Source organism: Rutilus rutilus (assembly GCF_951802725.1).
Source record: "Rutilus rutilus genome assembly, chromosome: 6".
Classification (NCBI taxonomy): domain Eukaryota; kingdom Metazoa; phylum Chordata; class Actinopteri; order Cypriniformes; family Leuciscidae; genus Rutilus; species Rutilus rutilus.
In genome coordinates this window covers 10,263,052-10,287,467 of record NC_140214.1, presented here as the reverse complement: position 1 = coordinate 10,287,467, position 24,416 = coordinate 10,263,052, and the positions used below count along the sequence as shown (strand labels likewise).

The 24,416-nt window shown below is 36.4% G+C and overlaps 1 protein-coding gene across 1 annotated transcript in view; it reads left to right on the top strand.

Moving 5' to 3' along the window:
* Window positions 1-24,416, top strand: part of LOC311291562 (uncharacterized protein) — a 178,831-nt gene that overhangs the window by 52,338 nt on the left and 102,077 nt on the right. The window contains 8 exon segments of the mRNA XM_084410623.1: window positions 9,177-9,265; window positions 10,186-11,851; window positions 12,346-12,426; window positions 12,545-12,619; window positions 12,724-12,840; window positions 13,249-13,401; window positions 13,619-13,696; window positions 13,822-13,910. Of these exon segments, the coding sequence (XP_084266749.1) occupies window positions 9,177-9,265; window positions 10,186-11,851; window positions 12,346-12,426; window positions 12,545-12,619; window positions 12,724-12,840; window positions 13,249-13,401; window positions 13,619-13,696; window positions 13,822-13,910 (2,348 nt within the window).

The window sequence follows — 24,416 nt, the reverse complement described above, 5'->3', positions numbered from 1 at the left end:
TGATTTTTTTGTACATTTGGAGTGCTGTCAATACAGAGAACAACGACAAAAATCGGTGTTGCCTACGCCGTGTTATCCTCATTTTAAAATGTGCACCCTGTTGACTTCAATGGGGCAAGTCTTAAACCTGCTTTTAGCCTCTTAACATCCTTGATGTGTCATTACAAGTGCCCAGCCAATGTGAGTGATTCCTTCAGTGTGAACGCGGGTCAATCTGACTGCAGTAGATGTGAAAGATATGAATAAAAATGATGTTTATTCAGCCAGCGCTCATATCTGTATTTACATCCTGTTTTCGGTCGAAGTCCATAGTAATCGATTGTCGAGTTCACGCGCATTGGTTTAGTACCTATGATCACGCACGTAAACTCGTCAATCGATTACTATGGACTTCGACCGAAAACAGGATGTAAATACAGATATGAGCGCTGGTTGAATAAACATCATTTTTATTCATATCTTTCACATCTACTGCAGTCAGATTGACCCGCGTTCACACTGAAGGAATCACTCACATTGGCTGGGCACTTGTAATGACACATCAAGGATGTTAAGAGGCTAAAAGCAGGTTTAAGACTTGCCCCATTGAAGTCAACAGGGTGCACATTTTAAAATGAGGATAACACGGCGTAGGCAACACCGATTTTTGTCGTTGTTCTCTGTATTGACAGCACTCCAAATGTACAAAAAAATCAGCTCAATGTTAAAATTGACCGGAGTTCTTCTTTAAGATTGGACATTCTTGGTGGAGATCTTCTTTAGCTATGCAGCATACTCCACGGATAGCTTGATCAGGCAGTGAGTAGGACACTTAATTCTTGCCTAAATGTTGAAATGTGAAACATGTTAAATGTAAAAGAATGTTTTAGGAAGATGGGTACCAATTACATTCATGTTTACATTTATTATAATTTTTTATCCAAGTGTCCTGATTGTTTATTTGTTCTACAAATATTTAGTGTTTTTAAATCCTGATCAGAAGAAAGCACAAACTAATTACTGTACTTATCAGTGATATCAAAATGTTTACCTTGAAAATGTTAAAAAAAGAATGTCTGATATTGAAATTTGGATCCCTGTTACTTGGTTTAAAACTAAAAAGTGTAACATGAGTAATAACCATAGAAAGTACAGTTTGGAAGGATACATAAAACTGTTGCATTAATTTGTAAAGTGCTGTATTATGTCTTGCTTGGATTTTATTGTTTCTTTTGTCAGACTGGATGTTTCTTTTGACATAGGGAGCAATTGCACACAATAAATCTTTGAAAACTGAACATGTTTTTGACCGTTTTTCAGTAGAATTAAGGAAATGTAAGATAGTTATATAAAGCAAGTAACAACAATTTATTTAAAATGAGTAAAGTGTATTTAATACACAATCTTAAATCACAGTTCATTTTACATAACAATTATTTAATTCATTCACGTCAACTGAACATGATGTTGAAGCTTAAATAAAATTGTAACTTTTACGTTGGATTTATGTGATTAAATTGGATGGAAAATTGACATGTAATTGAAATACATAAGTTTTAAATTTTGGGGTTAAATATTTTTTTGAGTGTGGTTACCAAACAGATAAGAGAGTTATTAAGGGTAAGGTTCCTGGTGCTCAAGAACAGGGTAGGTTTGGGGTAGATATTAATGTATGGACGTTAAAAGCCTCAAACCACATGAATATGATATTGGTAGCACAAATATTTGACAATCCCACGGCACAAACTATCATCATTTGGTGGAAGGGCTTTTTGCACCGCTGCGCCAACTCTCTGGAATTCAATTCCACAACAAATCCGCAATCTCTCATCACTACAAGACTTCAAAACCCACATTAAAACACATCTTTTTGTCACTTGTTTCCCTAACCCCTGAATGTTCTGATTCTATATGTACTATACCTCTACTAGGTTATCGCTCACAGTTTATATGTATCGTCTCTATGTCATGTTTCTATGTTATGTGTATTTGTAATTATTGTAAAGCGACCTTGAGTCCTCAGAAAGGCGCTATATAAAATAAACATATTATTATTATTATTATTATTATTATTATTATAAATCGTCAGAACACCGGTTTCCATATGAGCCAGTGGATAATGGTATGCACCACTAGAACTTGTGACATGTGCCACTGACATTATCGTGGGATGTTGTGGCGCTAGCATGTGACATATGAGTTGAGCAGCTGACGTAAGTGTGACACAAAATCCTAAATAAATAGCCTAATTTAGTGATTTTTAAAAAATAAATATAAATTCATCGAATTTACAAATTGGTAATATTTTTTAAATATAGCCAGTTGGTGGCTCATCTGTATTTGAGTGGTATGCATGCGCCACTGAATGTTGTGTAATACCAGTGCTATTGTATGTTGTTGATCAGGCAAACTGCCCATTCTAGGAAAGTCACAGAATAAATCTGTCACTGCGAATGATGCATTAACAGTAGCATCCGTTACTGTAAACCTATATTTTTGCATGATGCTGAGTGACCATGATTGCATGATTTTTGCATGACTGACCGGTAGGTGTCAGTATAAGTAAGTGTAATATTGGCCATTGCAAGAAAAAACAAAACTTACGACAGTTGTTCAAAACAAGTAATCAAAGTCTGATATTGATCTAAATAAATATAGATATGCCTATAGTTTAATATGTGGCTACTGGTTTTCATCTATGGCTTAAATGTTTAAAAAATAATTGTATGCATATGTAATAAGAAGTAAAACAATATATATATATATATATATATATATATATATATATATACTGTATATATATATATATATAATATACAATATATATATATATTATTATTTTTTTTTTTTTTTTCATGCATTTTTTCTGGAGATGCCTGAATATTCTGTTAAAGTATTTGACTTGCTGTAGGCCCATTATAATATACATCCATGAGCTGCATCTGTTTCAATATGTTCTGATAGCAGTATATAACTGTCTTAATTTATTTTCTTAATATTTCTCTTGTGGCCCATATAGTGAAAAAAATCAGTTGTGTTCCAGAGATGGATGAATATCATATAAATTTGGAACAGGGTGAGTAAATTATGACAGAGTTTTCATTTTTGGGTGAGCTATCCCTTTATGTATTGCCTTTAATACTGTAATAAAGTCATAGTCAAAGAGCGATCCACAGAAAGATTTTACTGCTAATGTTGTGCTGCCTGCTAATGTTACCACAAATATTGAAATATAGATTTCTAAATGTAAGACTCCCCTAGGAATTGACAGGAATATGTAGTTAAATAGCCTACAGAGTTATATAACTCATATATTATCATAGAAGTACTTGGATAAAAGTTTCAAGTTTCAAGTTCAAATATGAACACTGATGTCTACGATAGCGAAACTTGGTGCTTAAAATAACGCATTTATCGACTACATAGTTTCGTCACTTGGTGTCGACAAGTGACTGTTAAAAATGTATTTGTCATTGAATCATTTATTCAAGAGAATGTACTCTGTATGATGCTTCTGAAATAAATGTCAGAAAGATGTGATGATTTGTTTTTGTAAATATGACTCACCTTATACATCATGTACAGTCTGTATAAGTGTATGATTTAACTTTTCCCCGTGGTCTAGTGTTAAAAAAAAAATCGCAATATATTGCAATATCGAATCACAATACTTGTAGAATCGCATATTGAATCGGGAGATAGGTGTATCATCCTAGCCCTACTTTTGACCTCTTTAGATTAAGTGGCTAGAAGGTATGGTTTCTTAGATTATTTTTTTTTCTCTACCAGTCTGTGGTCTTTATACAAGTTCCCTGCTCTAAGAAATTAAAAAAAAAAAAAAAAAAAAAAAACAGTGGCCTTTAATAAGAGACCTAAAAATACATATTATCAGGTATCTTTTTCCTATCCAAGCAAATTGTATTTTGTGACATTATTCCAGCTGACATGAGCTCTAACAAATTCTTTTCATGCAGGGCCAGACAGAAGGGTGGAAGCACATTCATATGCTCATGTAAGTGATGAGGAATTTCCTATTATGTGTATTTGTTATAATGAGACCTTGGTGAACTAAGAAGGACTTTTGATTTTCAACTAATGTTGTGTGCATCTGTTTGCTCCGTGTTAATGAACTGCTTAACACTCTTCTCTCCTAATTAAGCAGCCCACTATCTCAGAATTTGGAAAGCATGATTGGACTGAAAGTCACCAGATAAGACCCAAAGGTAGGCTTATATTCTGGCTGTTTAATATAAGAGCTCTACTTTGATTGATCTTGAAATAAATTACTGACTAACTGAATAACACGAAACACTATAAGAGTTTAGATCCATAATTTAAAAGCTGAAACATTAATCGGTGGTGATTTAGTTAAAAAAGATTTTCTTTTTTTTAAACAGGTGTAATTTGAATCTTGACCGAGCAGTTCTCACACTGATGGTCATAATTATTTAGAGCTACTGAACCAGAAGTGTAAGCCCATTTATTGGTATTGGTCCAATGGCGGTTTCCAATAAAACGGGTGAAGGTCTCTGCTTGTTACTGTGTTTTCCGTGTGGCAAAGTCATTTAATTCCAGTTAAACTTATCCGACTCCATTTTATCACAACCTCGAATTTAGGTTAGAATGCCAATTGGTTATTGGTCATTTATATGTTAGTTTAGCAGCACATTTGATTATTCTTTTCAACTCTTTACTTTTATTTTACCCGTTCATATTAGGAAGCTGTCACTTTGAGGTCCTCACGCCTTCTGTTTAACATTGGTCTCAAGATCACAAATTCATCAGTTTTTGGTCACTTGATTATATATCTGAGATGGTCACATCCTGTTAAAATGCTTACACCCACTGGCTCTTAATGGGTTGTGTTGCCTTGAGCATCAGTGAATGTTTGCAGCTTTAGATCATCCAGGTAACAACACACACTGTTAAGAATCAAGCATATGTAAACTTTTGAACTGGATCTGTTGTGTAAATTCAGTTATTAATATCTTGTGGTCTATATGTTAACAAACATCATGTGACTTGAAATTTACATATATTTAAAGTTCCTCTCAAATTACTTTTTGTGTAATAAACAATCCTAAGTAGATTATTTTGAACTTTCTATTCATCAAAGTAAAAAAATAAATAATTATACACGACTGTTTTCAACAATGATAATGATCATAAATGTTAGTTGAGCATCAAATCATCATATTAGAATAATTTCTGAAGTATTGTGTGATGAAGACTGAAGTAATGATGGTGAAAATTCAGCTTTAATCACAGAAATAAATATTTAATTATTTCATATTATTTTAAATTGTAATATTATTATTTTTACTGTATTTTGGATCAAATCAATGCAGGCTTGCTGAGCAGAAGATACTTTTGAACTTTTGTGATTCTAGCTTTATTTACCAATGTAGTATTTACCTAAAACTAAAACAAATAACCAAAGTTTTTGGTTTATTGTTAATAATTGTATTTTGATGGTTTTACAATATTTTTTAAAAACAGTAGTTAGAATGCAATATTAAGTGGTTTGAGTGTTATTGCATTTGCTCTTACATTTTGTTTGTTAATCAACAGGTTTTCCTTCAGGATTTCAGGAGATTGTACATCAATATAAGCTGTCACTCATACAGAAGTATGAGAATGAGTGGAGCTTACTATCTGGTCAAAAAGAGTCATTTCCTGTCCTCTATACTGAACCAGTGATCATTCAGAAAAATGAAAATGACATCTTTAAGATCATCAGTGTGGACGAGCTTTTGAGTTGTTTGCGGGTTATGGGTGGTAGTTTCCAGTTCCGTGATCCAGTGAGTGTCATTCTCCAAGGCGACTCTGGCAGTGGCAAATCCTTCATAGCACTAAAGATCATGTTGAACTGGGCATCTGAAAGGTTATACTCTGGACGTTTTGGTCTAGTTTTCTATCTGAGGTGTGAAGAGCTGATGTGTATTTCTGAGGAGATGAACTTAATTGAGCTCTTGAGCTACAGCTGCAGTTTAACATCTGATCAGATCTCACAGATGTTACAGCAGTCATCAGAGGAGGTGCTTTTCATCATTGATGAATTTGATGAGCTGAGACTCACAGAGGACATTTATGACATGTCAGCAAACATTGATCCGCTTCAGAAAGCCCCACCTGAGGTCATTCTTTGTGGCCTAATGAGAAGGTACCTCATCCCTGAGTCCACACTGCTGGTCACCACCAGAACTAAGAACACTGTGAACAAGATGCTGAAAGGACAACAGCGTTTCTCTAAATTCATGGGCTTTTCTGCAAGTCAGGTGGACGGGTACTTCCAGAAGTTCTTCAGGAAAGAGTTTGACTGTGTAAGAGCAAATGAAACCCTCCTCACTGCCTGTTCCAAACCTGTTATCTGCTGGATCATCAGTGAGATGTTCAGAGTTGGTGCAAATGTAACAAGTGGACTGGAAACCACCACCTCCATCTACGCTGACTTTGTGTCCACTCTACTGGAGCATCACTGCCAGGGTTTGAGTCAGTCCGTCCCGACCCTGCTGAGGAGTCTGGGTCAGCTGGCAGACAGAGGGATGCTGGAACATCAGGTCTTGTTTGATGAGAAAAGTGTTCATGAAACAGTTTCAGACACTGATGGCAGTCCATTCCTGTGCAAGTTCCTCATTAAGAGAAGAATCCACCAGGAGACGATGGTCAAATTTATGCATCTCAGCTTTCAGGAGTTCTTCACTGCTCTGTACTATGTCCTTCTGGATGAAGAAGATTCCCAGAGGAAAGTGAGAGAGCTGCTTCACACTGTAGAGAGAGGATGGACTCTGTCCTGTTGGTCTGATAGAGACTTTTCAATGACAGATGTAGAAGTTAGACATTCAGAGTGGCTGCAGCCTGTGATTCTGTTCCTCTGTGGTCTCTGTAAGACAGAATGGATCCCTTCATTCTTTGAAAAGCACAACATGGCCGTCTCTATCAACACAGAATCCCAGATCAAGGAATGGATCAATCAGTGCTCACAGAGATATCAAAATGAACACATGCTGTTCATTCTCCATTGTCTCTATGAGCTCCATGAGAAAAGCTTCGTTGGGAAAGTTTTGGAAGGTTTGATTGTGATAGATCTGTCAAATATTCCACTGAAAAGGACAGACTGTTGGGTGTTGAAGTACTGTTTACAGTGCTGTGAACACATCAGAAACCTGAAACTCCATGTAACATCTGATGATCTGAAGATGCTTCAGCCTGAACTGTACCGCTGTAAAGAGCTGTGGTGAGCGAAACTTTGAGCCTTTTCTGACACGTCATAAACACATGACATTTTACGGCACTTACATTTTATTTACAGCAATTTCAAAACATTTACTTCTCTTGGAGCTCTAAATGTAAATTGTATCTGTTTCAATACTTATGCAATATCACACAAGCAATACTTGTAATATTGTATTTTGTACAATACAATATTCAGCTGTAGAACTGAATATGAGCACAGCTGTGATTCAGCCTCGAGTGTAATCTGATATTCAGTACTACAGCAGTCATTACTGTGATATTATTTGGATTTTTACCACACACTGCTTACTCCACAGTCACTGAGATCACAATCACTTTTCTAAACCAGACCAGAGTGAGAGAAAATGCTGAGTCAAAACTTAAAACAAAATGCTCCCATACTTTAGTCTGAATCACTGCAAACACACACAAGTCCAGAATTACCTGTTTGAGTAATGAGGATCAAATAAAAAATTCTGTATTTTTTTACTTTCAAAGGTTGATGATGGATCACATTTCAGATGATGTTGTTGGTTTGATCTCAGCTGCTGGTAAAGGGAAGATTCTGCATAAACTCAAGTAATGTATAATTCATTTTAGAATAACATTTTACTAATTGCCATATTCAGTTATTCTGTATATTTAGTCAAGTTTATGTCACTCATATCTAATAATGAAATACACTCATTAAATTTTGCCAGTATAAAGAAGCCTGAAAACCGTGAAAGTCTTTTACATGAAATTTCCTCAGAGATCACTGTGTCAGTCAGAGATGAAGATATCACGTATGAAACTCTAATCACTTTTCACACACAAAATTGCAGTCTCATCCTACCACCTGATTATAATAAACCTATACTGATGTTTATATCTGTGAATGCTTCAGGTTGTCTTTTAGCAGTTCAGCGATAACATCATTGACTCTAACCTGTCCAAGCTCAGTGGTTTCCACCATCGACTCTGTTGTACAGTTGGACAGTTATCGACTTTTGTGAGTAGAAGCTTCATTCTTTCTTTTTCAGATATACCTCCTTAAGAATGGCTGCCATTTGCTATCACAAATATATTTAAATTATTAGTACACCTAGAAATTATTATTTACTCACCCTTGTGTTGTTGCAAAGCTATAAGACTTTCAATCGACACATTTGTGTTTCAGAGGTAAACAAAAGTCTTATGGGTTTGCAGTGAAATGAGGGTGAGTAAAGGATGAGAGAATTTTCATTTTTGAGTAAACTATCCTGTTAAAGATCTTACATCATGATCAGTTGGTAGATTTAGGTGTTTATTAGATGAATTTCTTTTCTTTTTTTATTCATACAAATTAAAAGCATGTATATCTAAGCTTTGAGCCTGAGAACCAGCATGTCACATTTACTACTTCATCTGGGTTTTGTGTTCTTTAGGGGTTTTAAGTTTAAGAAACTGTTTGTTTTCCTGAAATCACTGTCTGGTTTGAAGAAAGTCTGTCTGGATGGTTCACGTCTGAGTGACACGTTTACCCCTGAAATCCTGTCCCTCATCCAGGCCTGTCCCAGCCTGACTGAACTCAGGTAACTGCAGTATCTGAGCATTCACAAAGGTTTTATGTTGTTTTCTTATTACTATTGTGAAAATTCAAAATATATCTTAATAGTTTGTTTTCCTTTCGATTTCTCATACTAATTATCATAATAACTAGGTTTTCCCCAGCAGCCACTGAGCACAATAAACCAGAAGCGTTTATAGTTGTAGAATTAATGAAGTTAATTTTTCAGGATAAATTCCAGAGATGGATTCATGTTAGAGAAGTCCCTGAATAAATCATTGAAGAAGATTTATTGGACCCTGACTGTGTAAGAGTTAAATATTAAACTTTTTTTAGCCAATTCTTTCAGTTCATTATGAAGGTTATGCTCTGTAGACATACAGAAAATGATAATTTTGCAGTCATCAAGAGTGTTTAATGTTATTCTCCTTAGCTGGGAAAATTCAGTGTTGATCAAGCCAGATGAGAAGAGATTCACAGTGGAGAAGCTGAACATGAAGAAAGAAAAGAGTGAGAGCAGAAGTAAGCAAATAGTTTTTTTTTATAATCAAGACTCCTGCCATAGAGCTTGATCTGTGCCTTCATTATGTACCTCATTATAACTCATATTCCTGAGAATAAACCAAATAATCTAAAGAACTGACAACAGTCAAAACATCTGATAGTAAAGCGTTCACTGTTGTATACATGATTAGAAGACCCACAAATGATGACAGATGCTTTCTTTAGTTGATTTTATTTGAGTCTGACTGAGTCTGCTTTGTTTTAAGCCATTCATATTGTAGCTCCTAATAAAGGTATTGGCCAAGTGGCGAGTAACTTAGTTTTATTTACCTTGATTTATTTGTTCATTTTAAATAATTAATTTTATTTAACAAATTCCATTTTCACTCTTATTTGGTGCTTTTGGGGTATGATAATTTTAGGAGCCAGAAAACAGAATATAAGCTCAATATAATGTGTAGTTTTGAGTTACGCACATTTTAAAATGTTGCTTTTTTATAAAACATACCAACATTCAAGCTTGAATAAAACCTTTTGTTTTGTTTTGTTTTTGTTTGTTTGTTTAAAAGCAGAGACTCTGTTCCTCCTTTTGAAATATTGCATGTTCAGATATTCATCCAACAAAATATTCTGAGAATATGAGAAAATATGCTCCAGTATGTTTTCAGTTAGTGGTATAATTTGGATCATGAGTTGTCAGTTTATACAGTGACTCTGGACCCATATAGCATATAGAGCTTGGTGATCTACGCTATTGACAGCATTCTTTAGAGATTAGAGAATCTCACTAAAACACAATTTGATAGTTTTTGGTTTATTATTAATAATTGTATTTTAATGATTTTACATTTTTTTTTGAAAAACAGTAGTTAGAGTGCAATAGTAAGTGGTTTGAGTGTTATTGCATTTGCTCTTACATTTTATTTGTTAATCAACAGGTTTTCCTTCAGGATCTCAGGAGATTGTACATCAGTATAAGCTGTCACTCATACAGAAGTATGAGAATGAGTGGAGCTTACTATCTGGTCAAAAAGAGTCATTTCCTGCCCTCTATACTGAACCAGTGATCATTCAGAAAAATGAAAATGACATCTTTAAGATCATCAGTGTGGACGAGCTTTTGAGTTGTTTGCGGGTTATGGGTGGTAGTTTCCAGTTCCATTATCCAGTGAGTGTCATTCTCCAAGGCGACTCTGGCAGTGGCAAATCCTTCATAGCACAGAAGATCATGTTGGACTGGGCATCTGAAAAGTTATACTCTAGACGTTTTGGTCTAGTTTTCTATCTGAGGTGTGAAGAGCTGATGTGTATTTCTGAGGAGATGAACTTAATTGAGCTCTTGAGCTACAGCTGCAGTTTAACATCTGATCAGATCTCACAGATGTTACAGCAGTCATCAGAGAAGGTGCTTTTCATCATTGATGGATTTGATGAGCTGAGACTCACAGAGGACATTTATGACATGTCAGCAAACATTGATCCGCTTCAGAAAGCCCCACCTGAGGTCATTCTTTGTGGCCTAATGAGAAGGTACCTCATCTCTGAGTCCACACTGCTGGTCACCACCAGAACTAAGAACACTGTGAACAAGATGCTGAAAGGACAACAGCGTTTCACTGAGATCATGGGTTTCTCTGAGATAGAGGAGGAGAGGTACTTCCAGAAGTTCTTCAGGAAAGAGTTTGACTGTGTGAGAGCAAATGAAACCCTCCTCACTGCCTGTTCCAAACCTGTTATCTGCTGGATCATCAGTGAGATGTTTAGAGTTGGTACAGATGTAACAAGTGAACTGGAAACCACCACCTCCATCTACGCTGACTTTGTGTCCACTCTACTGGAGCATCACTGCCAGGGTTTGAGTCAGTCCGTCCCGACCCTGCTGAGGAGTCTGGGTCAGCTGGCAGAGAGAGGGATGCTGGAACATCAGGTCTTGTTTAATGAGAAAAGAGTGAATGAAACAGTTTCAGACACTGATGGCAGTCCATTCCTGTGCAAGTTCCTCATTAAGAGAAGAATCCACCAGGAGACGATGGTCAAATTTATGCATCTCAGCTTTCAGGAGTTCTTCACCGCTCTGTACTATGTCCTTCTGGATGAAGAAGATTCCCAGAGGAAAGTGAGAGAGCTGCTTCACACTGTAGAGAGAGGATGGACTCTGTCCTGTTGGTCTGATAGAGACTTTTCAATGACAGATGCAGAAGTTAGACATTCAGAGTGGCTGCAGCCTGTGATTCTGTTCCTCTGTGGTCTCTGTAAGACAGAATGGATCCACTCATTCTTTGAAAAGCACAACATGGCCGTCTCTATCAACACAGAATCACAGATTAAAGAATGGATCAATCAGTGCTCACAGAGATATCAAAATGAACACATGCTGTTCATTCTCCATTGTCTCTATGAGCTCCATGAGAAGAGCTTCGTTGGGAAAGTTTTGGAAGGTTTGATTGTGATAGATCTGTCAAATATTCCACTGAAAAGGACAGACTGTTGGGTGTTGAAGTACTGTTTACAGTGCTGTGAACACATCAGAAACCTGAAACTCCATGTAACATCTGATGATCTGAAGATGCTTCAGCCTGAACTGTACCGCTGTAAAGAGCTGTGGTGAGCGAAACTTTGAGTCTTTTCTGACACGTCATCAACACATGACATTTTACGGCATTTACATTTTATTTACAGCAATTTCAAAACATTCACTTCTCTTGGAGCTCTAAATGTAAATTGTATCTGTTTCAATACTTATGCAATATCACACAAGCAAGAGTGCTGTAGTGCTGAATATGAGCACAGCTGTGATTCAGCCTCGAGTGTAATCTGATATTCAGTATTACAGCAGTCATTATTGTGTGATATTGTTTTGATTTTTACCACACACTGCTTACTCCACAGTCACTGAGAATCACTTTTCTAAACCAGACCGGAGTGAGAGAAATGCTGAGTCTAAAAAGTCTAAAATGTAAAAAAATATTCTCTAGCCAAATTTCTTAGCTCTGTTTCCATACTTTTGTCTGAAACACTGAAAACACACACAAGCCGAGCATTACCTGTTTGTGTAATGAAGATCAAATCTGATATACTGTGTTTTTTTACTTTCAAAGGTTGATGATGGATCACATTTCAGACGATGTTGTTGGTTTGATCTCAGCTGCTGGTAAAGGGAAGATTCTGCATAAACTCAAGTAATGTATAATTCATTTTAGAATAAAATTGTACACATTGCCATATTCAGTTGTTCAGTATATTTAATCAAGTTTATGTCATATCTAATAATGAAATACACTCATTACATTTTGCCAGTATACAGAAGCCTGAAACCCATGAAAGTGGATTTTTCCCAGAGATCACTGTGTCAGTCAGAGATGAAGACATCACGTATGAAACTCTTATCACTTTTCACACGCAAAATTGCAGTCTCATCCTACCATCTGATGATTATTATAAACCTATACTGATGTTTATATCTGTGAATGCTTCAGGTTGTCTTTTAGCAGTTCGGTGATCACGTCATTGACTCTAACCTGTCCAAGCTCAGTGGTTTCCACCATCGACTCTGTTGTAGAGTTCGAGAGTTGTTGGAGACTTACACGACATTTGTAAGTGGAAGCTTCTTTCTTTCTTTTCAGATAAACCCCCTTAAGAATGGCTGCCATTTACTATCAAAAATATATTTAAATTATTAGTGCACCCAGAAATTATTATTTACTCACCCTTGTGTTGTTCCAAGCCCATAAGACTTTCGTTCGACAAATCTGTGTTTCAGAGGTAAACGGAAGTCTTATGGGTTTGCAGTGAAATGAGGGTGAGTAAATGATGAGAGAATTTTCATTTTTGAGTAAACTATCCTGTTAAGGATCTTACATCATGATCAGTTGGTAGATTTATTAGGTGTTTATTAGATTAATTTATTTTTCATTTTTATTCATAAAAAATAAAAGCATGTATATCTAAGCTTTGAGCCTGAGAACCAGCATGTCACATTTACTACTTCATCTGTTGTTTAGCGTTTTTGAGAGAGAGAAACCTAGTGTGTTGGTGTTCCTGAAATCACTGTCTGGTTTGAAGAAAGTCTGTCTGGATGGTTCACGTCTGAGTCACACATTTGCCCCTGAAATCCTGTCCCTCATCCAGGCCTGTCCCAGCCTGACTGAACTCAGGTAACTGCAGTATCTGAGCATTCACAAAGGTTTTATGTTGTTTTCTTATTACTATTGTGAAAATTAAAAATATATCTTAATAGTTTGTTTTCCATTCGATTTCTCATACTAATTATCATAATAACTTTAGGTTTTCCCCAGCAGCCATTGAGCACAATAAACCAGAAGCGTTTATAGTTGTAGAATTAATGAAGTTCATTTTTAAAATCTTTTTCAGGATAAATTCCAGAGATGGATTCATGTTAGAGAAGTCCCTGAAGGAATCATTGAAGAAGATTGATTGGACCCTGACTGTGTAAGAGTTAAATATTAGACTTTTTTAGCCATTTGTTTCAGTTCATTAGGAAGATTATGTTCTATAGACATATAGAAAATGATAATTTTGCAGTCATCAAGAGTGTTTAATGTTATTCTCCTTAGCTGGGGAAATTCAGTGTTGATCAAGCCAGATGGGAAGAGATTGACAGTGGAGAAGCTGAAGATGAACAAAGAAAAGAGTGAGAGCATAAGTAAGCAAATGTTTTTGTTTTATAAAATCAAGACTCCTGCCATAGAGCTTGATCTGTGCCTTCATTATGTACTTCATTATAACTCATATTCCTGGGAATAAACCAAATAATCTAGAGAACTGACAACAGTCAAAACATCTGATAGTAAAGCGTTCACTGTTGTATACATGATTAGAAGACCCACAAATGATGACAGATGCTTTCTTTAGTTGATTTTATTTGAGTCTTACCGTTATTACAGTTCTGTTTTAAGCAATTAATATTATAGTTACTTATAAAGTTATTGGCCAAGTGGCAGGTTTTAATTCATTTGTTTTATTTAACAAATCCCACTTTCACTCTTACTTGGTGCTTTGGGATATGTTCATTTTAGGAGTCAGAAAACAGAAAATAATCTCAATGTAATAGTTTTGAGTTACACAGTAATGTTCCTAACAGTAATTTCATAAAATCTGATCTGATTTTCTCTGCTTATTAATGTTTTATGTAGGCTAACATATGAGTCTACTTATAAATGGCTGTATCTGTAAATGTTTTTTATTGTGTGCAAAATGTTTTTGGACAAATGCTTGATGGTTTCACTTGTTCTTAATGGTGTTAAAGTGTTTGAATTGTGTTTTGTCTGACAGGAGGAGAGAGTTCAGATTCTGGGTATTGCTCATCATTAAAAGCTGAATCATATTTAGCACAATCAGTGAGTAGAAGCTGAAGAGTCTTTCTTTGTTATAACAATTATTATTTTTTGTTTGTGATATTTATGTGTGAATGAATTATTTTGAATCTGGAGATGATTTTGAAGCTATAAAACATTCTACTAAAAACAGTGGTACGGTATTTCATTTAATTACACTATTTTGTAATCCCATTATTCAGAATGTTTACATTTAATCTTTTACATACTGTAACATGACATTTTAGAGGATAAAATATACTCTTTATTTCAGTCCTCAGAAGATGCAGAAGTGTTCACACCTGAACTACTTCAAGGAGATGACGAGGACAAACACAAGAATACATACAGGTATTAAACACTTATCTTATTTTTGGACATGGTTAGAATGTAAGCATACTGTTTTTCCTTTATAAAGTTTAAAAATAACAATATTATGTCCTCCAGGTTTGTGTGTCCACATGCTGGTCAGTTTTGTTGCAGTCTGACCAGCCTTGTGTTTGTGATGGAGGGTGAAGGAGAGGTGCTGTATAAAACTGTCTCATGGGATCCTCGTGTGTTAGATGGTTTGGGTCAGATGCAGCCAGCCGGACCCTTGTACAACATTGACTGTTTTCATGGTTCAATCTTGAGACTGCACCTTCCACACTGTGAAATATTCTCTGGTATGTTTATTTCTACATATATGCATATAATGATAATTCTCATAATTTGAGGGTTTAAATAATCAGCTTTGTTGGAAAAAAATCTATAATACTATTAACAATAAAATATACTAATCTATCATTCCTATGTGTTGTACAGAGGAAAACAAGGATGGTTTGGCTGTAGCACATTTAACTGGCGGTAATACAGCAATAATGCAGCCTCTCAAAGTAACTGAAACTCATGTGATGATTGACATCAGAGATCTCTCCATCTTTGGGCTCTTTAAAAGGATAATCTTTTCTCCTTCCCCTGTTGCTGCCCAAGTGCTTGTCTTTCTGCGACCAATAACTGGGAGACATAGAGAAAACATACTGGATGTCCATTTGCTCCCATTGAATGTTCCACTGTCAGAGGTATCTTCTTCTTTTCTTTTTTTTTTAAATGAAAGCAAATTATTACATAATACTAATAAAAAGTGTATTTCTGTGGAAATGTGCCTTCTATTACACTCTGATCCGTATCATATTCCCCTAATGAGAGGCACACACACATTACTCATTGTGTGTACAATTACTCACATTACTCAATACACCTCTGGCTTTTGTACCTAAAAATTCACAGCCTTTTACTCCCTTAAGGTCAAGAACCAGCATGCAGAAAATAACCACATTAAAACCAGTTCAAAGTGTTCTCTTACTCCGGGAACAGAATACGGTCTGTGTTGTCAACCAGAGGCATCTACAGTGCAGCCAGAGGTAACTTCATGTTAGGTTGCATAAACATGTCAGCAATATATTCTCAGATTTCTAATTAAATCACTACATGTCACTGAAGAGTAGATGTTTTCCTTGAGAAATGTTCTTGATTTCTAGTTGTTTTTAGCATATTTTTCATAATGAGTAATTTGTGTAATAGATTAACACTGTATTTTTTTTCTGTGATTTTAGTAATTTAGTCTCTCGCCTTCATATTGCTGTTCTTTTTTCAGAGTGAGATGTTTGAGTGTAATTTTGGTCCAAACTATCATCCCACATTTGAAGCGTTTGTGAATGTCAACATTGAGGAGGTCAAGCTGAGTCTTTCTGATAAAACTGAAGGAAAGGAAGTGTGGGTTCGACGAATCCTTCTCACAGGTAACAAATGACATGAGTGATAGATGTTGCTAGTAAAGTAACTCTTTTTAACGCATTGTAACATTCGTTACAAAATTAAAATATGAAAGATTGAATCTTTCAGTCTACACTGTAAAAAAGATTTTTTAATGTTCTAAATAAAACAGATTATTGGCATATGGTTTACAAGCAAATGCTATTTCAGTTTTTTTACTTGAAGTGTTTCATAGTGAATTCAGTGTTACTTGCTGATTCTTTGTAATTATTTGGGAAATTTACTAGCGAATGTTTCCTAGCTTTTTCCAAGTAAATCCTAATCCAATATGTTTCAGTGTAATCAACAATGCTTTATAAAAGTATTAAGTTGGGACACTGGTGATCAGTAGATTTAACCCATGTTATAATGTTATCTAAACCATTGTACTAAACTCAATATGATTTGTGAAGTATTTATTCATTCATAATACTTATTTAACTGCTATTGTTAATATGTATTAATGCAGATTTTTCAGTGTTCAAATTTCTTTATTTCTTAATAACATCAGGTAAAGATGCAGACCCTCCTGCTCACAAAAGGCTAACAGGTATGAACTCAAAGATGTATTTCAATTAGTGCTGTCAAATCCATTAATCGCATATAACATAAGAGCAGTGGCGTGCACAGACCTCTGTGGAGGCTGGGGCGAAGTCGCGTTTCATATGGGTGGGTCCCCCTCGGTAAAAATCACGTTCCGAGGGCACTGCGATACGACCGAAAGGGCACTTTCACGATTAAAGTGTGCACACCACTGCATAACGTTTGTGTTTATAATATGTGTGTGTACAGTACCATTACCTTGCCCAACACTCAGTTGTCATGACATAAATATGTATATGTATGTGTGTGTGTGTGTGTGTGTATGTATATGTAGCCTATATTGATTATGTATATATGTATGTTGATTGGTCTATCTATCTGTCGCACACAAACCTTTTTTTGTTTTTTTGTTTCAATCAGAATCTGTATTTGTGAAAAAACACAGGGATGAACTCATTAAAAGAGTTTTATCAGTGATGGCGATTGCTGATGGTCTGAGGACCAAAGACATGATTCCAGATGAAATTTACAGTGAAGTTACAGTGAAGTATGCCGCAGAAACACGACAGGAGAAAACAAGACGGTTGTTGGATGCTCTTGACTCTGGAGGAGCTTCTGTAAAAGCAGAATTCTACAGACTGCTGAAGGAGAAGGAACCTTATCTAGTAGATGAACTGGAGTCTGGACACAGTGGACTGCAGCAATGCTAAAACTTTGGTCAGTTTGAGACATAAGCGCCAGCTCAAGCGTTAATATACATGTGTGTATTTATAAAGAGAGAGACTTATAAGATGCTTATTTTCTTAAGTTAGCACAAGATTTGCAAATGATATTTCTGGCGTGAAACTCCACAAGTTTGTGTAAAACTTTCATCATGTTCTACTACACCATGACCATATTGACGCTAAAGTCTTTCTCAAGTCTTTATTTAAGGACCAAACGTCTGCTTCCCTCATGTTTGTTTTGTGATCTAGTTAGTTTTAATTTTTTAAATGGTGGGCTTGTGTGACGTTTGCTTCAAAGAGGCGTTAAGAGTGGTTTTAGAGTAGTGCTGCTTGATTTTGGCCTTGTGGCTCAAGGTCAAAGGCTATTGGCCCTGCCCGGGTTAGCCCTAGTAAAAGCGGCTAATGATGCTGTTAATGTATAAATATGAGTCAATATGAAAGTTTTTATTTGATAATACTGTGAAAAAATAACCACATACAATTTTTCTTTTGAGTTTTTACATCTTTAACAGAAAAAAAAAGAAAGTTAATTATAAATGAAATTAAGTACTTTTCTTTATTACAGTTTTTTTCAGTCGCTAACAAGCGTTTGTCCAATCAGTGTTCACATTTTCAAAACTCTAAACACAATTAGCACAACATCGGTCTTTTGTGGCCATACCATTCACACATTTCTTGTCGTTTTCACACAATATGCAGTCAGTGAACACATTTCCACAATGCTTACATTTTCTTAACAGACAAGCTATACCTCCCAACAAAATGATGGATTGTTTTTGTAGTATTTACAAATGTTAACACACAACATCCCACAATAGCAAAAACAATATTCCAAACCTTAGATACAGTATGAACTGCATTTATTTACATGTATTTACCATTTACATGAAACTTTTACCATTTTTGTAAATTTCATGATTTTAGCTAAATGTGATTTTGATTGCTAGCAAAATGTGTTGCTTTTGAACAATGTCATGAAGAAACAAGCTTTTCGAGTCCATATGCATCTTCCTGGAGTAATGATGCTGAAAATTCAGCTTTTCATCACAGGAATAAATGACATTTTCCACAATTTATTACATGACATACATATTTTTAAACAGAAATCAGTTATTTCAAATTGTACTATGTAATATTTTACAATATGAAAGTTTATAAAAACCTCTGCTTCTGCAATGATATCAGTTCAAAAACAATATATCAGTGAGAGTCAAGGAGCTACAACGACAATATGTCCAGGTATAGTGTACTGTATATTCAATTCAATGTCCAGTTCTATAAGCTTTGCACTTTGCAAGTAGGTAACCTACACAGTACAGTATAGTATACAGTAATGACATGATTTACATAGACTTTGTATTGAGAGTTATGGAATTGGAGGCCAACCAGGCCCCTCATGAATTCATATACATATAGATGAGGCAGGATTCAATCTGGAAAAAAGGCGTCGACCTGGACGAAATGTAATGTGAAGGTGGAAGGTTTATGACCATCAGCCACATGACCAGATGTCCCTCCTTGAAGCCATGGATGCTGGCTCCAAGGGTGGATCCGACATACCAAGCTGTTTTATCCCAGGTGCATCGCCTTGGATGATATCAGATGTGATCTTGATGAAAACATGTGGCCTAACCCTGAAGATCGCAGAGATTAGTAATGGGGTTTTTTGCCCACAAAACCTTTTCTGTTCTATCAAACTGTGTTTCTACTGTACCTCCTGTAGTAAACAGCAAAGGAATAAAAACTGATTTGCTTTTTACTGGAATGCTTATGAATGTGAACAGTACTGTACATGTGGACATACAGTTCCCAATCAAGAAATTTAGTGTAAAACGGTGGATTGCATATTTTGCATGCAAATACCTGTAAAACTGAAACATAAAAGTCTATGCAGTTTTAGTAATGTCAACAATAGCCAGGATTTTGAAACCTGGTGTACTTTGATTGAGTGCATGTACCTTGTGAAGTGAAAACAAGTGTTATTCTTTGACAGAATAATTTCATTTTGAGTCAGATTTCCAGTGTTTTGGTAAAGTTAGTGTGTGCAGAGAAACATGTGTTCTGTTTTGAAATGAAGAGTTAGTATATATTTAACAAAATGTGTTTTTGAGAAGAAAATTAACCATTTGGCCAATTGTGTTTTGTAGGTGTGAGTCTGTGTTAAGAGTTTAGAAAAAGTATCTGAAGTATGGGTAAGCACTTGTTAGCGATTGAAAAAAACTGTAACAGGACAATGAGGAAATTAATCTCAACAGTCACACTGAAACATGCTCTCACATTCACACAATAAACACAGTATTACACATTCATTCCTATACCTTTCCATCTCTGATATTTAAATTTGAGTATTGTCAAATTCATTATCCTCTCTTATACCATGGTCTGGGTGAATACTCGATTCTGATTGGCTGCAGGGTGTCCGTTAAGTAAGGGATAATGTATACATACGGTGTGGTGAATAATACCAGAGCCCGTCTACGGAGAGCCTGCCCACTCCCTATTAAGTCCTATTGTACCAAGTTTTGGTTGTAGTTCCAACAGAGTTCCACTGGGGGCGATCGCCCATGAGTGCAGAATGAATGGGAGTCTATGGGGCTAGACGGCTAAATTTGTTTCTTTCACCCGATTGCCTTTGAGAAATCTCAGATTTGATTGTAGGTTTTGCAAGTTCAACATGGGTTATAGGTCAAAAGTTGAATGAACGAGTACTTAAGTCCTTTTGATTTCTTACAGGTTGAGTTGTTGTTGCCCATAACATGCTAGCATTCTGCTAATGAACGCTGATTGGTCAGTGAAGGACTGATTACGACCAGAGATACCGCTTGATGGCATCGTGTCATCCGAAGCGGGACCAGAAACAAACAAAACAAAAACTCGTCTAGCACGTGTATTTACCTGTTTCAGATGTGTTGTCGATGCCTCGAGAGAAAAGAAAGTGCAGAGCGCAAAAGCACCAAAGTGATTGAAGGATTGCGTAAAGCAGTATCTCTGGTCGTACGATGTGTATGACGTCATTGACACTTTAAAAGACTTTTTAAAGCAAATAAGTGACTCTAAAAAATCTAACACCCAGCAATGTGTAATTTCTTTGCATCTCCTTTCGAATACAACATTCAAATTACTAGACAAAAAATTATATCCTGAGAAAAGTGGATTTTGATCGGTATAGCACCATAGACCTCCATTCATTCTGCACTCGTCCTGTGAGCGCCCTCATATGGAATCAGAGTGGAACTGCAACCAGTTCAGAAGCCGGAAGTGTACTGAGAGTGAGGGTACGTGTTTCTCAATATGCGTTCTTCAGCGATCTTGCATCCTTGCGTTCTCGTTTTACGTCATCATTAACCGTCGAAGTTCAGACCCAATTCTCAAGAACGCAAGTACAGAGGACGCATGAAAGAACCCGGATGTGTTCTTGATACCGAGGATGCATCGAATGCAGACTTGAGCTAGTACTCGCCTGGTGTCCCAGAAGTCATTGCGGCCGGTTCCGAGTTCGTTCTTCCAAGGAAGCTTGGCAAGACCGGTCTCCACGAGAACACAAGTCCGTTCTCTGCGTTCTTGGAATTGAGAAACAGCCTGTTAAACTGGGACACCAGGCGAGTACTAGCTCAAGTCTGCAACAAATCTAAAAAGTAATCGATTGTCGAGTTCACGCGCATAGGTTTAGTACCTATGATCACGCGCGTGAACTCAACAATCGACTACTGTGGACTTCGACCGAAAACAGGATGTAAATACAGGTATGTGCGCTGGCTGAATAAACATCATTTTTTATATATTTCTTGCACATCTACTGCAGTCAGATTCACCCGCGTTCACTCAGAAGGAATCACTCACATGACCTGTGCACTTGTAATGACACATCAAAGGATGTTAAGAGGCTAAAAGCAGGTTTAAAACTTGCCCCATTGAAGTCAACAGGGTGCAAATTTTAAAACGAGGATAACACGGTGTAGGCAACACCGATTTTTGTCGTTGTTCTCTGTACTGACAGCACTCCAAATGTACAAAAAAATTAGCTCAATGTTAAAATTGACCGGAGTTCTCCTTTAAGATGGCGGAATACCCTGTGAAGTGCACTTCGAAGTCCACTTATGGTCAAATGGAACGCACCTAAAGAAAGTATAGGCTACAAGAGAACAGGAGGATTGAAATTGTTTTTTTACTGAAATAGTGTATTAGATTTTTTATTTTAGTAGTAGATTTTTAACCTGCTATGGCCATGAAAAGAAATAGTGTCATGTAAAAGGTGTTAAAAGCTAAACTTTTTTTTTAATAGTAGGCTGTTCTATTGTTGCGGGCCAAACATTGAATGGAAAGGATGTATTACTTTATGTATTAAAGTACAATAACATAGTTGCAAGGTTGTGAATGCATTTGTATTTTTTGATGCGTTCACCCCTTAACCACGCCCGCACCCCTTAACCACGCCTCCCAAACCACGACCCCGTCCTGTTTTCTGAAAACTAAAATATGGTCACCCTAGACAATGTTAGACCATAGACTGTAAGTGTTAGACACAGTGTTGGTATTAAAAAAAAGAAAGAATCGAAAATAACAGTGTGGAATCGATTCTTTCAATTCCAGAAACAGGGATCAGAACGGGGGGCAGGGTTTTATATTATTTTGAAGTTCCCCGGGCGCCGCCATTGGCTAGCGGACCCCCACCTGCTGTTAGCATCCCATTGACTCCCATTCATTTTGGCATCACTTTGACAGCGAATAACTTTACATCTGAGGCGTTTAAAGACTCAATTTGTCCATTATTTATTTCTAAAGAAACACGAAAATGTATAAAAGGCTCCATTACCTTGTAGCTTACCTTATGGCCCCGTAGAAGCCGTTTTTGTAAAAATAGGCTAACGATTGCGTCATAACCACGCGACTCTCTGTCGCACAGTAGAGAATTACCGTATGGACAGGAGGAGGAGCTCGCGGACAATCGGGGGGACTTGGAGGCAAAATGACAAAATAATTAATCAGAATACATAGAAAAAGTTTCTCCTGCTCCTAGCTCATGGATTGGACACCTCCTACTCACACTCTCCGTCTCTGCAAGTTTCGGAAGGGAATGATTCAGATGTCTCTTGGCACAGCTACTAGAAGACAGAAGGGTTGCTCACGTCACATCTACGTCGTCAAGCTCAGTTTGAGTCTGCGCAGTACGCTCGACCCCCAGGAAGTAAGAGCGTCTAATTGACTTCACTTGTCTCCGTTGAATCCAATGGGGTCGCTGTGTCCAGTTTATATTGTCTATGAATTGGAATCGATTCCAAAAAATCCGGAATCGAACAGCCCTACGAAACACAACAAACAGTGTTCCTTCCAGCCAATAACTGGCAAGAAGTATTTGAGGGTGGGGTCTGGGGGGTTAGTGAGTGTACACATTAACGGGGTGTGGAGGAGAGAAGTTGGTGATTGTCGTTTGAACCTTTCTGGACAGCGCAGCACCATGAAGCGATGGTAAAAAAAAAAAAAAATTCTATATGTAGCTACTGTTGTCCGTTTCTAAATCCTTTCTGCATTTCCTCAATGTTATATAAAATTTTAGAGGACTAACAGGCTAGAGTAGGTGCCCTCAGGGTGGGTGTGTGTGTGTGTGTGTGTGTCTGTGTCTGTGTTCATCTCCTCATTGGTCTGTCACTGATTGTCAATGTCAGAATATTTTAGATGACCAATCAAATCAAAGTAGGCGGGCTTTATGTTCCCAGAAGCTACTGAGCGCGAATTTTAGCAGAGCGACTCTATGCTTCAGTTTATGGTCAAGTGCGAGATAAGATTTTTTTTTTAGGTCATAAATGTTAAACAAATGACACAAATAATCAGGCAAACTAATAAACGTTTGTCTAATTTCGCCAATTTGAACTGAAAATAGGCCTATGTAAAGTGACGCATGTAATGTAACTTAATAATGAGTTTACTGTCATCGTGAGGTGATAAGAAAAATTAACAAAGCCGTTTTCATCATGTTAGGCACAAGATTAATAATGAATGTGTACATATTGAAAATTAATATAGTAGCCTACAATTTGTAGCCTTCAGCAAATAATAATAAAAAAGCTCAGCTTTAGGAGGGGAAGAGACAGGGCAAGATCTCGACTAAGAGAAATGAGGAGAGAGAAGGTATTGACAAATAATCTACTGCCCGCTAACATGGTTTTAAAGCTGTTTCTTATACTTTTTTTTGCCATTCAAACATCTTGAAATCCACATCAGAGAAATAAAAAATTGAACTCCCTAACAACCTCAAATTTAGGACCTCTTTGATTTTAAAGCCCTGTCTACAGCCCTGAATTAGGCATAAGATCAGTAATGAATGTGTACATATTGTGAATGAATTTAATAAACTTAGTTACTAGATTTTCTAGTAGCTTTCAGTAAATGAATGATTCTGAGAAAATGATTCATAAATCAACCTATCAGTTCACCGAACCCCCCTAACTAGCCCACATTCGGGACCTCTGTGATTATAAAACCCTGCAATATTGTGCAAAAACAAGGTGTACATTTTCAAACCTCTTAGTACAAAAATCCAAACTGATCACACTTGTGACACAGCAATTCATTCTTTCAAAACCTGATCCCATGCTTTCATTAAGTTATACGCATTTTCACTCCACATAATCATTGTTTCAAACACAAGATTATTGTAATATGTAATGAAAACATTTGGTTTAATCACTGAAACACACAGTACGATCTTCTTTCAATTTGGTACTTTTAACAATCAATGAATTTAATAGCAAGCAATGCAAGATACATTTGGCGAGA